This window comes from Pholcus phalangioides, unplaced genomic scaffold, assembly GCF_987345545.1.
Source record: "Pholcus phalangioides strain wild (caught in Gottingen) unplaced genomic scaffold, Ppha-v1.0 ptg000032l_1, whole genome shotgun sequence".
Classification (NCBI taxonomy): Eukaryota; Metazoa; Arthropoda; class Arachnida; order Araneae; family Pholcidae; genus Pholcus; species Pholcus phalangioides.
The window spans coordinates 3985182-4000923 of record NW_028301622.1 but is presented as its reverse complement, the minus strand read 5'-3'; the positions used below and the strand labels follow the sequence as shown (position 1 = coordinate 4000923).

Below are 15742 nucleotides of genomic sequence, written 5' to 3'. Positions count from 1 at the left end.
TTTCTCAGTGTGAAAACCACGGGGTATTTTATCTTGATTTACAGTAATCCAGGGAAGTGGGACGGATGAAACGCTACTATATTTTGACCTAAGGATTAACCGGGAAAGGACGAAACGGCACCTAGCCCCCCTAACCCTCGGAGAATATCCCTAGCCACCCTATCCTAGTAAGAGCCAAAGCCGGGTTTTCCTAGGAGTGGAATTTCTGCGCCGTGTGCAGCGTGAAAACGCTGATTGGTTAAAAACTTGAAATTCAGGTTTTTTTTTTGACCAATCAGAGTTTTCACGCTGCACGCACTGTGTAGAAACCTGCTTCTAGGAAAACCTGACTTTATGTTTTTCTTTTAAGCAGATGCGCAAATACGTCGTATTAGATATTTAGCTGTACGTCGCCCTTCTAGCGCATGTTTATTGCCACATGTTTGTGAGGTGCTAGGAGGAAAACATTCTTCAATTTTACGATCGAACGAATTAATGACGCGGAAAAAGCGGGGAGGGGGGGGGGTGGGAAGAGTCCGTCTTTCCCAGTCTATTATTATTTCCAAGAACAATAAATTCTTCTTCATAAATTTCTTCTTTACAGTAGAATAGGTAATTGATTACTTTAGGTGTTTCTCTTTGTTTTCCTGGCATTGTCAGCTAGATTATGCTCGAAGCCCGGCTTCCTACAATACGGCAGGATGGACATCAACTCTTCGGACATTTTCCCACCTGAAACTACGGTGACTTATTCCTGTAACAGAGGCTTCACCATGAAAGGAGCCAAAGACAGCATATGCCTCATGAATGGGACGTGGTCTGAATCCAGTCCAGTCTGTATCATGGAATATGGTGAACTATAAAGATTTTATTTTTGTCTCATATATATATATAAAAAAAACAGGGATTTTTCATGCATTAAAAGAAAAAAATTATGTTTGGGTCATTTATTATTCAATATTTTTTTATTCAGGATGCTCACATCCAGGAGAAATAGAGAACGGAAAGGACGTGAGTGTTGGCCGTGATTATCCGATTGGAGGAATGATCACATACTCTTGTCAAGACGGTTATATACTGGTCGGTAACTCTACCCTCACATGCCTAGACAATGGACGTTGGTCAAGCAACAAACCCAGCTGTTGGCGACCGACATTGGAACTTCAGCCTACGAACAGAACAATCGGCGGTAAAAAACGAACTGCTTACTTTCACGAAGAATTGTTTCACACATTATCAGTACAAAAATATAAAATTTAACACACACACATACACACACTATATAGCCATAAGTCACTGGATAACCTGTGGCCGAATGGGAAATAATTCAGTCGAACGTCTAAAATTCCTGTAAGATGTAGGAAATCAATGTGGTGTCCTTGAGCACTTCTTACCTGGCTGGAATAACTGACAAAAATAATAGTGATATATTTTATCATAGCATGGGCCGAGATACATGGGGGAGCATTGAGCGTACTGATCTAATGTATATGCGCATATGTGAATTGACATCATCATCATCACGCCCCCAGACTTTCCCGTCCATCTCCGCCTATGTCTCATAGCGCAGCCACAATTGCAGTCAAGACAAAAACGTGGTGACAGGCCCGAAGCTCATGGGGGAATGAGACGCTCTACAGTGTGCCACATAAATACAAATACAGAGGCCGCTACAGACAAAATTCTCCACGGGACGGCTGAAAGAAGATGCACATAAAAAATATGGATGTCGAATATATATCTAAACTATATTCAAAAATACAACAATCCAATAAGTGCAATAAAAACCAATATTTATGATAAAATATAGATATACATATGATGGTCTAGGGGTATAGTAGCTGATAGTTTCAATTGTAAAGGGTGCTTGGATAGAAAAAGGCTGGAACACGAGGTCGAAGCTTTACGGGAAAAAGTTAGGGTGCTAGAGGGTCCGGTTATAACGGACCCTCTGGTCGTCGAGCCACCTGTTGATGAAGAAGCAATCTCCACGAACAACGACATTTTAGAGGGCGAATGGGTGGTCGTGGATGAGGTAGAGGGGGATAGTGATAGGGGTTTAATCATCGGCGATTCTATGGTTAGGGAACTTGGGAACCGAGTGTGTAGGGATTTTCGGGGTTTCGAGCGCTGTTGTCTTCCTGGGGGGAAGATTGGCAACGTTCGAGACGTTTTTCATCGCCGAAAGTTGCCCTTGCGGGTGATTCTGTGGGTGGGAACAAATCAGGTAGGAGCGAATATTAGTGAGTCTCTGTCAGAATACCGGGATTTACTATTATCCGCTAGGGAGGGGGGTTCAGATGTGGCAGTGATTCCAGTGCTGCCAAGGGGTAGTAGGGGATATAGGAGTAGGATCCACCAATTCAATATAGGCCTGAAGGACATTTGCTCCTCACTTGGGGTCACGTTCTTGGAGCTTCCCGCATTTACCGATAGGTGGCTTCGTTCGGATGGGATCCATCTAAATAAGAGAGGGGTCTGGGAGGTTTACGATAGTCTTAGGTCAGGTTTTTTACTCCCAGACCACGTAGTCGGGAATGCGGGTTAGTTAATGATAATCACAACAGTACTGACGGGGAATTACCCACCTCTGACTTGGATGGCTTCTCGATTGACAACAAACCACCGGGCAAATTAAAATGTGTGTTAACAAATGCCAGGAGCTTGGGTAACAAGAAAGATTTTTTAGAAACTATGATAGTTGTGGAGGACTTGGATCTTATAGCCATTACAGAATCTTGGGCAAACGATGGGGATGAATCTTTCTTACACATCTCCGGATACGATACTTTTTTGAGAAATAGATCTGATAGGAAAGGGGGTGGAGTGTTGATATACGTGAAATCATGTTTGAAGGCTAGAGAGTGTAACGTGCAGAGAAGTGATATTGAAACCATATGGGTTGAACTTGAGAACAAAAGACGTCATAAGCTTATTGTTGGGGTTTGTTACAATCCACCGAATAGGGATCAAAACTATATCGCCAAAATGCATGATGAAATTTCCTACATGTGTAAGCGAAAGAGGGTTCTCATACTAGGGGATTTCAATTACCCGGGTATTGATTGGGAGAACCTTTCATCTGGAAATCAGTATGAAAGAGACTTTCTTAAGTTGGTGCTCGAAAATTTTTTGTATCAGCATGTATCAGAAGCCACTAGGGGTACTGCTATTTTGGATTTAGTTCTTACTAGTTCTGAGGATCTAGTTGAACATGTTTCGGTGGGGGAAGAGTTTTCTTCCAGTGATCATCGTATCGTCAGATTTCTCTGTAACTTTTCCTCGGGTAAGGTTGATAACAAAAGACTGGTTCCTTGTTTTCGGAGAACTAACTTTGATGTTTTGCGAAGAAGGTTAGCGGAAGTTTTCAAAGACCGGTTGGAATCAGTAGGGGTGGTAAGTCAATGGGAAGAATTTAGTACGAAGCTGTCCTCTGTTTTGCACGACGTCATACCCTTTGTTCGAAAAAAGCGTGTTTGTACATCACACCCTCTATGGTTCACGGATAGCGTGCGGAACCTTTATCTTGAAAAGAAAAGAGCATTCAGAGAGTATAAAAGTAGACGAGGTGACCTATCATTGTTTACTGATAAAAGAAGACTGTTGAAGAAAGCGATAAGGGATAGTAAAAAGCAAGTTGAATCTAGGTTGGCAGATAACATTGGCTCTGACCCAAAATCATTTTTTCGATACGTCAGTAATGGATGTAAGGGGACAGTTGGCCCCCTCTCGATAGGAGGCTCAAAAGTAGAGAGCAATGTAGGCATGTGTAGTGCTTTCAATGACTTTTTCGCGTCGGTTTTTAATGGAGATAATGATATTCGATATACGGGTGTTGCATGGGGTAATAAAACGCTCAACGATATTCAAGTGGAAGACGTGGAGGTCCTAAATCTTCTAAGAAATGTATGTGCAAGCAAAGCACCAGGACCAGATGATATCTATCCCAGGGTTCTCAGGGAAGGTGCTAATGAATTGTTGGGGCCAGTCGCACAGATATACAGGAGTAGTGTTGCTGAGGGTATCGTCCCGAGAGATTGGAAACTGGCTAACGTTGTTCCGATATTTAAGAAGGGTAGTAGAGAAGTGGTGTCTAATTATCGTCCAGTGAGTTTGACGAGCTCCCTCTCGAAAATTTTGGAAATTATCATCAAAAGGCAGTTTGTGAAGTGGATAGACGAGAATAATGTATTGTCGGATAATCAGCATGGGTTCAGGAAGGGGAAGTCATGTGTAACTAACCTCCTTTGCTTCTATGATTACGTGACTAAGGCTTTGGGTAAGAGCAAAAATGTCGACGTTGTTTACCTTGATTTCCAGAAGGCATTCGATCGGGTCCAACATGGCAAACTCTTGAAGCGTTTACACGAGATTGGAATAGGGGGCAACTTGCTGAATTGGATAGAATCGTGGTTAAGAGATAGGTCGCAACGAGTTATGGTGAACGGGGAATTCTCTGGTTGGACAGACGTCACAAGTGGAGTTCCTCAGGGAAGTGTCCTTGGCCCCATACTTTTTTCACTTTTTATCGATAAACTCGATCAGGGTATCGATGGAATTACTAGCAAATTCGCAGATGATGTGAAGCTAATGGGGGTAATCGGGAATGAAAGCGATAGGGAGTTGCTCCAGACCAACTTAAACAAGATTGCAGCATGGGCAAATGAATGGAGCATGACGTTTAGCGTAGATAAGTGCATGGTCGCTCATTTTGGTTCGAACAACCCACGGTTCTCTTACGAGTTGAATGGTGTCACTATCCCGGATGCAACTAGAGTCACCGATTTGGGAATTCTCATTGACGAGCGACTTAAGTTTTCTGAACATTGTTCAGCGGTTGTCAAAAAATCGAATAGAATGCTTGGTCTCATTTTCAAAAAGGTCTCTTCGCGTTCTCCTAAAGTCATTCTTCCGCTTTTTCGAGGCTTAGTTCGTCCTGGACTGGAGTATGCTGTAAGGTTTTGGAGACCATACCTACAGAGGGACATAGACTTGGTTGAAGGGGTGCAGAGAAGAGCTACGCGTGTCCTTATTGGCACACAGGGCTTGAGTTATGAAGAAAGACTTCATTTTTTGAATATGTTTACATTGGAGGAACGCAGGTGTCGAGGAGATATGATCGAAGTGTTCAAAATTTTCAATGGGATGGATAGGATGGACCATGAACTTTTAGTACACCGCCAATCGACTGCTTTTACAAGGGGACACCAGTATCGATTGGTGAGGGACAATGCAAGGTTATGGTGTCGCAGGGAATTTTTCTCCAATAGGGTTGTTAATAAATGGAATAGCTTACCCCCGGAGGTAGTAAATTGTAACACAATTGACACGTTTAAAAAGAAATACGATAAACATGTTGGGGTAAATCGAGAAGCTATCCATACTTAGAATAAGACAACCATAAGTATTCTTTATGGGCATTGTATAATATTTTATCATGTGTATATATTGTTTGTAATTTGTGTTAATTGCATTTTTAATTGGGTTGCTGTATTTTTGAAACATATGACAACCATATTTTTATGGGCATCTTTTTATCAGCCACCTCGTTGGGCATTTTGCCTGTTGTGGCGTTGTATTTGTATTTGTATTTGTATTTGTAAATGAAACATTGTGGTTGTCTCATCTAAGAATGAATAGCTTCTTGATTTACCCCAATATGTTTATCGTATTTCCTTTTTTAAACGTGTCAATTGTGTTTAGAATTCACGACCCCTAGAGAGATAAGCCATTCCATTTATTCACAATCCCATTAGAGAAAACTCTTTGTAACATCACAACCAAAATTGTCCATTACCAATGGATTTTGAAGTGTCTTTGCAGTTGATTGACGATGCATAATTATATCACGGTTCATCCTATCCATCCCGTTGAAAATTTTAAACACTTCAATCGTATTTCCCGACATCTGCGCTCTTCCAATGTTAATATATTCAAAAAAGTCAAGTCAAGTCTCTGTTCTCCGCTTATATCCTGCAAGGGAATTAGCGGGGGGGGGCATGTTTGGTGTTATGTTCATAGCTTAAGCCCCGTGTGCTATCAAGAGCACACGTGGCTCTTCTCTGTACCCCACCCGACCAATGCAAAGAAAGTATAGTCTCTAAAACGTGACGACACACGGCAATCCAGGTCGAACTTAGCCCCGGAAAAGTAGAAGGATCAGTCTAGGAGAACGTGAAGATACCCATTTGAGAATGAAACCGAGCATTCTACTTTATTTTTTTGACCACTGCTGAACAATGTTCAGAAAACCTAAGCCGCTCATAAATATGAATATCTAGATCAGTGACCCTAATTGCATTCGGAATAATATCACCATTACACTCATAAGTGAAACGTTGGTTGTCCGAAACAAAATGAGCGACCACGTACTTGTCAACGTTAAACGTCATGCTCCATTGATATGCCCATGTTGCAATCCTGTTTAAGTTGGTCTGGAGCAACTTCCTATCGCTTTAATTCATGACTACTCCCATCAGCTTCACGTCATCTGCGTATTCGCTAGCAATCCCATCGATACCCTGATCAAGTTTATCGATAAAAAGTGAAAAAAATGTATGGTATGGGGCCAAGGACATTTCCTTGAGGAACTCCATTTATGGCGCTTGTCCAATCAAGAAATTAACAGTTTACCCTAACCCGTTGTGACCTATCTCTTAACCAAGATTCTATCCAATTCAGCAAGTTGCCCTCAATCCCAATCTCGTGCAAACGCTTCAAGAGTTATCGTGTTGGATCCGATCCATGTCCTCGGTTTAAAGTGTCTTCTGAAAATCAAGATAAACAACATCGACATTTTTGTCCTTACCTATAATCAAAGCCTTTGTCACGTGATTATAGAAATATAGGTACAAACGAAAAGGGAGAGGGTGTAGGGAACATCAAAAGGATTGATAATTGCATAGGAACCCATGAACGGAAACCATCAAGGGAAAGTGGTCGCACAGGTACAAGAAATGAAAGGATGCAAGACAGACATTATCGAAAACATTAGTTGCACATAAATATTACAAATAGCGTGGTAGATGATTCCATTTCAGAACGTTATAGGAGAGGATCGGTGTTTCCGAATTACACGCTACTAGTAAAAATACCTGGCGCTTCCCGATTTTTCTTCAATTATTGGGAGAATTGAAAAAGTGACAAACCATTATAAAGGAATAAACTGTTATACTTTACATAATACTGGCACATTAAAGAAGAGGCAAACCATTGTAAAAGCATGGGCATGTATTAAACGCATAGTTAGAAAACCACGGTAACCAAAGTAAACTTTCCGAAAGTGATTTTTGGGGCCCAGGAACCATTGTTGCTCGACGGTTTTTCGCCCATTTCGGGAATTTAACCAGTTCTGATGAACTTTTAAAGTAGCCTATGGTTAAATCCCGTTCCTTTGGTACATACGCAAAATTTGGCGACGATCGGTCAAAAATTGTAGATTTGTATAAAAAACAAATAAACATACATACAACTTTCACATTTATATGAGTTACTTACCCCGACCTGGCGAATGTGATTCGCCATACGGGTTTCACATTTAAATATAAGATGCATCGACGGACCATGGATTGGCAGACACGGTCGAAGGCACCTGGATTTTCTTATGTATCAGCAGCAACGCAGATGATTATTGCAAGCAGATCCATTTTAGACTCGACAGATGCTTCATACACGGCAGCTTCAAGTTGCTCCCCAAAAAAAAACCCCAACGCTTTCATGAACAGCGCCGTCTACAGACGTGCGGTGACGTTTCCGGCCATGGGTTCCCCTATGCAATTCCCAATACTTTTTATGTTCTCTACTTCCCCTTGAACTTTTTTTTACCTTTATTTATGAGACACCTTCTATAAGTGAGCATCAAACACATATCTGTATATGCAGAATTATATACAAGTGAGTGTCGGAACTCATGGAAAAAACTTTGAGGAGCGATACAGCATATATAAACAAGCATCATTCAAGCAGTAATTGAATGGTCTTAAAGCAAGCGTTGAACCACTAGACGAAAATATCGCTAAACTCATTAAGTTCTAAATTTCGCAACTTATCGTCACTTATATTGTGTATTGTAAAAAGGGATGACTGGTTTCCTTTCATGAATCTGGAAAGAACGGACAAGCATTCCATACATGGGTGCTGCATCCGGGAATGCTCTGGAAGCCCAAAGGCTGTACCGGGAATGTTTTCTGTAAAACATGTTTCAGATCCAAAGAAAAAAAAACATTTGATCGATTTCACCGGTGTCTGTGCGAAACGGGCCAGTGGCATGTCAGTGGCATGTAGGATACAGGACTAGCTAAGAGTGTAAGGACGCCACAAGGAAATCCGTTTCACACAGACACCGGTGCAATAGCTCAAAGGTTTTTCAATCTGGCGTCTTGTCGTAAAATAACCCGGTACCATTTCAGAGCATTCTTGATCGCAGAATTATACAACAAACGCATGTCTGCCTTTCCATCCCTCCTACAATCCATAAGACTAAACGCAAGCAGTAAGCTGCACCGTCTAGCGGTTCACTACTTGTGTAAACAATCATACATTGTATGACGAAAACTGCTCGTTCAGACGCGTTCTATCACTCCTTAACAAGTTCACTGCGGGGCCTAAATTGCTTGTCGAGTCCGTGGGGCGCATTTTTATTTAAGATTAAAACTAGATTTGTACATGACGCCACCATGGCGTCATGAGCCTCCTAGTACAAGTCCTTCATGACGCCACTACAACATGCTAGCTTCTTCTTCTTTCTTGCCCACATTTCTTTCGAAATCCCAGTCTGCGGTCTCCGGTCCTTATGTACCACTGGGGCACGTGCAATTTTTCTCCCTAGTCATTTGGTAAAGCTGTCCATTTCAGTCAAATGTCTTGTACGTTGAATCGAGTTGATGGCAGTCTTCATGGGGAGAACGACGCGAGTGATTCGATACTTGCGAGCACGGGGCAAGGGGAGCCACCACTATAAATCTTTGCTAACTTTTCCGACACAACTCTTCCTCTTTTGAGTTAACGGAAGTAAGGTGCTTTGCCTTTCCCGTTTCATCCGAGGTGAGAACGTGATTTTATCCGCTCTTATCCCCCCCCCCTTTGTTATCAAGATTACACCTTCATGGGGGGGGATAACATGTCGAGTACCCGTTGTTCGTTGTAGCTATTGTACTTAATGTCCATTGGCTACCTAACCAAAGTAAAAAAAAAATTGTACCACAGGGTGATTGTATTACATTATTCCATACAGTACACAGTGACTTCATAAGCGAGATACATAGGTGAATCTTGCATAACTCGGATATAAGGTATTTAATTTCGAAAATATGAATAACGTAGACTTTATCAAAACCAAGACGGGACATTCCTGTATAATATACTATGTATATTTTACTCCTGAATTTAAATATCCTGTAAAAGGTTGAGAAACGCTGCTATTTCCAGGGTATTTCTAAACGAGGTATTTCCAGGAGCTCTATCTATGAGAACTTGTGAAACCACCGGGTGTTTTATCTTGATTGACAGTAATCCCTATCGACATGAGGGAGGGGAGGGGAAAGATGTGATCGGATGAAACGGGTCTATTTTGACCTAAGGATGAACCGGGAAAGGACGAAACGGTACCTAGCCCATCAATCCGGGGTTGTGAGCGGTTCTATCTATCTGTCCTTCATTAGGCTATCACTAATCGATGCCGTTCATTAGCAGTGAACGTGTTAAAGTGAGTTTCAATCACCCATGAGTTTTTAATTACCATGTATGAAAAGTGTAAAAAAAAAAAAGCAGATTTCCGCGTTTAGAATAATAAGATACATACGCGTTGCCGCACAGGCGGTATAAGCATTTTGTGCTACCAGATCTTGAGTCCTTGAGGGTAGGTGATATGAATGATATACAGTTACAAACGACAGCTGGTACCTTCGGACTCGACGACTATAATGTCCGTTGGCTTTTAGTAACGTGATAAATTTAACTATCCTCATAGTGGAAACCAAAAATTCATGCATATCTTATTTGTTTTGGATCTTTCACAGATTATTGCGCCTTTACAAGTACGCCAAGAAATTCTCTGGTTCGTTTCTTTAGACCTGACTTCCTACTAGGGTTTCTTCTTGTTACTGAGTAAGAAAATTCTTATTTTCATTTATTTTAAATGTACAGGGTGGGGAAAAAAATCCGTAGAAACTTTAAAAATGAATAAAAATCGGAAAAATAACCGAAATAAAAAACGGTTTGCAGGGTTAGCATCGCTAAATCACGGGAATTTGTTTATGACAGAAAAAAAAAATTAAAAAAACAGCCGGTAGGGGGCAATGATACGACTTCGATGGAAATATGCAAATGAGACGGTTATTAGAACTTGCGCTCCTAATCCACAATCAGTTCACCGTTGTAAACCGTGTATGTGCACCTGCTGCACTCTGCCGTTGCTGAATTTGTGACTCGCCTGCAATATAGTGTCCCCTGTGGTGGTGGTCATGTGGAACACATGCTGCTGTAATAAACGATTTGGAATCATTCTGTTCTTTATATGCGTATCCTTTCTTTGACTTGTGTACGTCAGCGCCAGCTATCGACTGTTTTTGAGGTTTTTTTACTGTCTTAAAAAAATTCCCGTTACCTAGCGATGCTAACCCTCTAGACCGTTTTTATTTCGGTTATTTTTCCGGTTTTTATGAATTTTTAAAGTTTCTACGGACTTTTTGCCCTCCTTGTATTATTTATATGTAATTCATTTTAAACAGTTTTTGTGCGCAATTGATGTATATATTTGATGCATTAAAATTGAGAAATGGTCTTCTATTGATTCATTTCAAGAGATAAAGACGATACCACCAGTGGATTAGGGAGAATCAGGAGTGATCTGCCGATCAGAACGTTTCCAGTCGGTTTTAGGATACACTACAGGTGTCGGACCCGATTCTACAAACTCTACGGATCCGAGTACCAAACTTGTCAAGTCTCTGGTACTTGGAGCGGCAACAAACCAGCTTGCGTACCAGGTAAAGCGAAAGAGTTTGGTAAGCGTTCTTGTTCTTGATTTTAAAGACATTCGATCGAGAGCAATCATCAACCATATTCAATATACTGTTGGATGAAGGTATCCTCTAAATTTTTCCATTTTGCTCTGTCTGATGATTTGCCATCCCAGCTACTTTTCTGACCTCGCCAATCCATCTTGTTTTGAGACACCCTTCTCGGACATTTAACACCACGAGGGCTGCACCAATCCAGAGTACTTGAGTCCATCTATTGCCCTGAGTTCTTGAAATATGTCCATCTCACATCCATTTTAAACGTTTGATTCTTTCCACGGTATCATATACCTTTGTGTGGTTTCTTATTCAAGTGATTCGTTTTCAGTCTCTCCTTGCGAGGTCTAACATATATCTCTTTCCATGCTCCTTTGAGTTGTTTGTCTGTAGCCTTTGTATCTTCTTGCTTGTGAGTGTCCATGTTTCAGCTCCATAAGTCAGTGCTTGTAGCACACGCTGGTTACACACTTTTATTTTCAGGCATAAGGGCATGTGGTTGTTTAGAATAACACGGTTTTTGTCAAAAATGCTCCATCCGATTTTGATTCTTCAGTTTATTCCATTAATGATTCGTTGTCCATGGCAATTTCTTGTCCCGGAGCTTACATAGCTTTCTTCTTCTATCTCTGTGTTGCTGAGCAAGATCTGCTTCGAAGCAAAGGAATTGAACGTAATTTTAGTCTTCTGAAGATTCATTTTCAAACCCACCTGAATACTTGCCTTCGTCTGTTCTTGTATAATTTATTCTAGTTCCTCTGGATTACTGCTGATAATTAGTAATCGAGAGCAGCAGGTGTCAGTAAATGTAAATTTGTATTCATATGATTTGTAATAATTACCTTCTTTACATTTGCCTGTAGATTGTGGCAAATCTGACTCCCCGAGGACACCTTTCATAATTTATGGAAACTCGACAGAAATAGGTCAGTGGCCCTGGCAGGTTGCCATCTCTGTATCTGTTAAACCGGATTACAGCCCGTATTTGGTTTGCGGAGGGGCTCTGGTCGGCGAGAAATTTGTCTTGACGGCTGCTCATTGTATAACCAGAGAACACTCGGCGATGCTGATCGACCAACGATTGATCACCGTCCATTGCGGCAAGTACTACAGGAGCTTCGAGAAGGACGACAAGCACGTACAGACAAGAAAGGTTTGCGGAATCATGCTCAAACTAATCAACGTTACTGGTTTGAATTCAACCACCTTTGTTATGCCCTTGAAGATAAATGGTGGACTGTTTTTATTGTTAGGTTCGTCGGATCATTGTCCACATGAATTACGATTTTATCAAGTACGACTCAGACATTGCTCTGCTGGAACTGGAATCACCCGTGGAGTTCACGAGTCGAGTCCAGCCTATCTGTTTGCCAACCGAAGCAACAACGTCAGATAATATCAGAGATGGACAACTCGGAGTGGTAAATATTTTTGGACACTTTTTATAAAATTTTAGAAGTAAATGTGGGGCTATTGTCGCGGAGCGACTGTCTGAAACTTTTGCGCGACATAATATGATACAGAAATTGTGAAAAGGACATGGCGAAAAATATTCAAGATACTACATTTGTTGTATGTTAACATTAAACTCGTTTTATTTTTATCACTCAAATTTTTCCCTTAAGGAGGGACAATAACATTTATAAAAACATGGTAAGATAACAATACACAAGTTCTCACTCAGTAAAAACAATAAAATACAATAACTTAGTTTCATTCACCCATACATCTCCTCCATGAGAGGTCTTAACAATGATTTCTTTCACCCACCAGTCATCATTAGGGGCGCTCAACCCGGGGAAGACGAGAGAGAGAGAGAGAGAGAGAGTTACAGCATACTCAAACGTGACGTGTTGGCCGACCAACTCCTAGAATCTCTCTGCCGAAAAAGCATCGTGTGTTTTCACACCAAGTCGGTGGAAAAACCTGCTATTGGTTGAAAGCAATCGCCTGATATCTATCAAAGGTTTTCATTGGCTCAGAGGCACATGCATGAAAACGTGACTTCTATTGTGAGAGGAATGTGCTCATGTCGCGCAATCTTGTACGTATCTCAGTACAAGAAAAATGTGTCCTAGAAAAATAGAATTCCAGGCGAGGAAAAAGAGAAACTCGACGTGTTGCTTCTAATGTATTTATGTGTGAAAGCATGTGGTTTGTGGTTTCGCTATGGGGGGGGGGGAAATGCGATCGTGTTACTTGGGCCGTAGGGGACTCTGACATGGGTCATCCGAATCCACTCACAGTCTTGTTATGAATATACTTATTACGTCACTGTTTCACTAATTTCGAAAAACAGTCCCATGGGTTGCGAAGATTAAAGGTGGATTCGCATCTACAACCACTCAACGAGACATGTCAGACACAGCAGACATTCTTAAACATAAAACCAATGAACGCATTGATATCTGTCGTATCGTCACTGCGCAGACAGACATTTTTGTGTTAAAAAATGTTTGCCGTGTCTGCTGACGTGAATACACCCTAACCACTCTATGCAAACATTACTGTCGGTAAATAATTATTAACACGAGTATATATTTGTGTAAATCTTTCGTTTTTCAGGTACTCGGATGGGGATTGACCGAGGAAAACCGTTTCACAGATGCACTCAGGGAGACCATCCTGCCAGTTGTGTCGAGGTCCCGGTGCGAGGAAAATTACAGAAAGGGCCTGAAGACCATATCCGTGACCGAGAACATGTTCTGCGCCGGTTACGAGGAAGGTCGTTCGGATACCTGCACGGGAGACAGCGGTGGAATCATGATGTTCCCAGACAGTTACCAGAGGCCTCCCAGGTGGATACTGGAAGGCATAATCAGTTGGGGCAGTGCCAATGGCTGTGGTATTCCTAAACAATTTGCAGGTTTCACAAAAGTCGGAAAGTTCGTCGATTGGATCAAACTGTATATCTGAAGCGATAATAAAGCTGGCTATTTTTAACTATTTGCGGTCCAAAAGTTTTCTTTTTTTGACACTCCGTTAGTACAGTTCGTACTCCCTTCTCATCGTAGGGAGAACAATGAGGAAGATCCCTGGATGTTTGTTCTTTCGTGAATTTTGTACAGCTTATAAATTTTGCTAAGAAACCGAATTCACAGAGGTCTTCTAATTATCGTGAGGGGCTGTTGTAATTCATTTATTCATTCAAACCGAACAGATCTCAGGTCTCTATCACCATAGGCAATTTACTACTGATGAGTACCGATTGAGCTGGAAGTGTGAGTGTGTCCCTCCGAATCCCCTGAGTCCCCCGAAAACTTCTAGGGCATGGCCGCGGAAATAAAAAAGTATGCAAGTAACACAGTACACAAAGCTGCCTCGCGACATTTGGACATTTCCATTTATACTGTGGTAGGTATTTATACTCTGTGTAGTACCGCCCAGGCTCTATCGGCAATTGTCAATTTTAGCCACTGACAAGGATGAGGGACTGGGCTGTGACGGATGCTTTATTATGCATATATACGTACATGTATTACATGGATCCGAATCTATATATATCATATATACACATATATTTTATTTCGAACATGCCATTTCAGTTTCATGTTCACACCTTAACGCGGAAATGGAAAGAAAAATTATATGTATATATATATATATATACATATACACCCATATACCCTTTAACGGAAAATTTCACACAAACAATGTGAGTGTTTGGCAACCAACAGACCAAAGGATCATACAAAATGTTAAATTGCTACACCGAAACTTTTTGCGCAATCTATTCTTGGAAATGAGAGGTGTACATCATTCACCCTTGGGTTTCCGTTTCTGTACTTGTTGTGGTTTTGATAAGCCATGTATTGTAAAGCAGTTGCTTCTGAAACTCTGACAGAACATTTTAGGAAAGCAGGCCTTTCCACGGGAGAAATCAGTGTAAGGGTTAAATTTCCAAATGATATGCAGGACTTACAAAATTGCATGCAGGCCGTGTGCATACCGTGATTGCAACGCTGACCAGATCAGGAGTTGATCAGAGAGAAGCAAAGGGACAACTGCCCTGACGTCAAAATTTACGTGAACAAAAACACAGTTATAAAATCATAAAATTTTACAGGGGTGGGGGCGGCAAAATCATGTTGCTATTTTACTCACAAAATTTCTGGTTAAGAACATCATGGATCCCCGAGCCATTTTTTGGAGGCCCTACCTACTACTGCTACACCACATATGCACCCCCCCCCCGCGGAACCCCCAACGAATCGGTACATGCGGGAATGTGCGTGTACGTGTAGTGAAACCTGACACGTGAAGTTTTTGTTTCTCTGTAATGCTTGTTATGTGTAGTGCTGCCATCTGCCACCAGTTTTTTTAACTATGAGTGAAGTGTTATGATTGAATGATTTATCGTTGTAGGACTGTTGCTCTCTGTGGCGAGACTTTTTAACGGGGAGATCGGCTCGCATTTGCGCCTTGAAGTTGGGAACCACAGAAAACCAACTTCAGCCGACCACCACTGTGGGGTTCGAACCCGGATCCTCGCATCGCGAGTCCGTCACTATAACCACTCGACCACCACACATCAAATGTGTGTTGAATTGATAAACCATATCAATAATGGATAATCTCTCGGCAAGTTTGATAAATTTCGCAACATTTATCACTTTTACCGGCGATTATGCATAATCTTTTTAGACCCTGCATGCACAAACGTGCGGGGTTGCTTTTTTCACTTTAGATATCCTTTTTTGAACCTCGTGGATGTTCAGCCTAAATTTCAAGAATTGTGCGTTATCGTT

The 15742-nt window shown here is 41.4% G+C and overlaps 1 protein-coding gene across 4 annotated transcripts in view; it reads left to right on the top strand.

The window, feature by feature from the left end:
- Positions 1-13939, top strand: part of LOC149066799 (limulus clotting factor C-like) — a 58749-nt gene extending 44810 nt beyond the window's left edge. For 2 of the 4 annotated variants that reach the window (XM_089253200.1, XM_089253197.1), the window contains 7 exons: positions 640-831; positions 953-1168; positions 9996-10083; positions 10780-10982; positions 11858-12147; positions 12248-12415; positions 13560-13920. In XM_089253200.1, the coding sequence (XP_089109326.1) occupies positions 640-831; positions 953-1168; positions 9996-10083; positions 10780-10982; positions 11858-12147; positions 12248-12415; positions 13560-13910 (1508 nt within the window). In that variant the 3' untranslated portion in view covers positions 13911-13920. Of the gene's footprint in view, positions 1-639; positions 832-952; positions 1169-9995; positions 10084-10779; positions 10983-11857; positions 12148-12247; positions 12416-13559 lie in introns of all 4 variants that reach the window. The other 2 variants (XM_089253199.1, XM_089253201.1) reach the window with 2 other exon arrangements.
- Positions 13940-15742: the final 1803 nt, after the last annotated feature.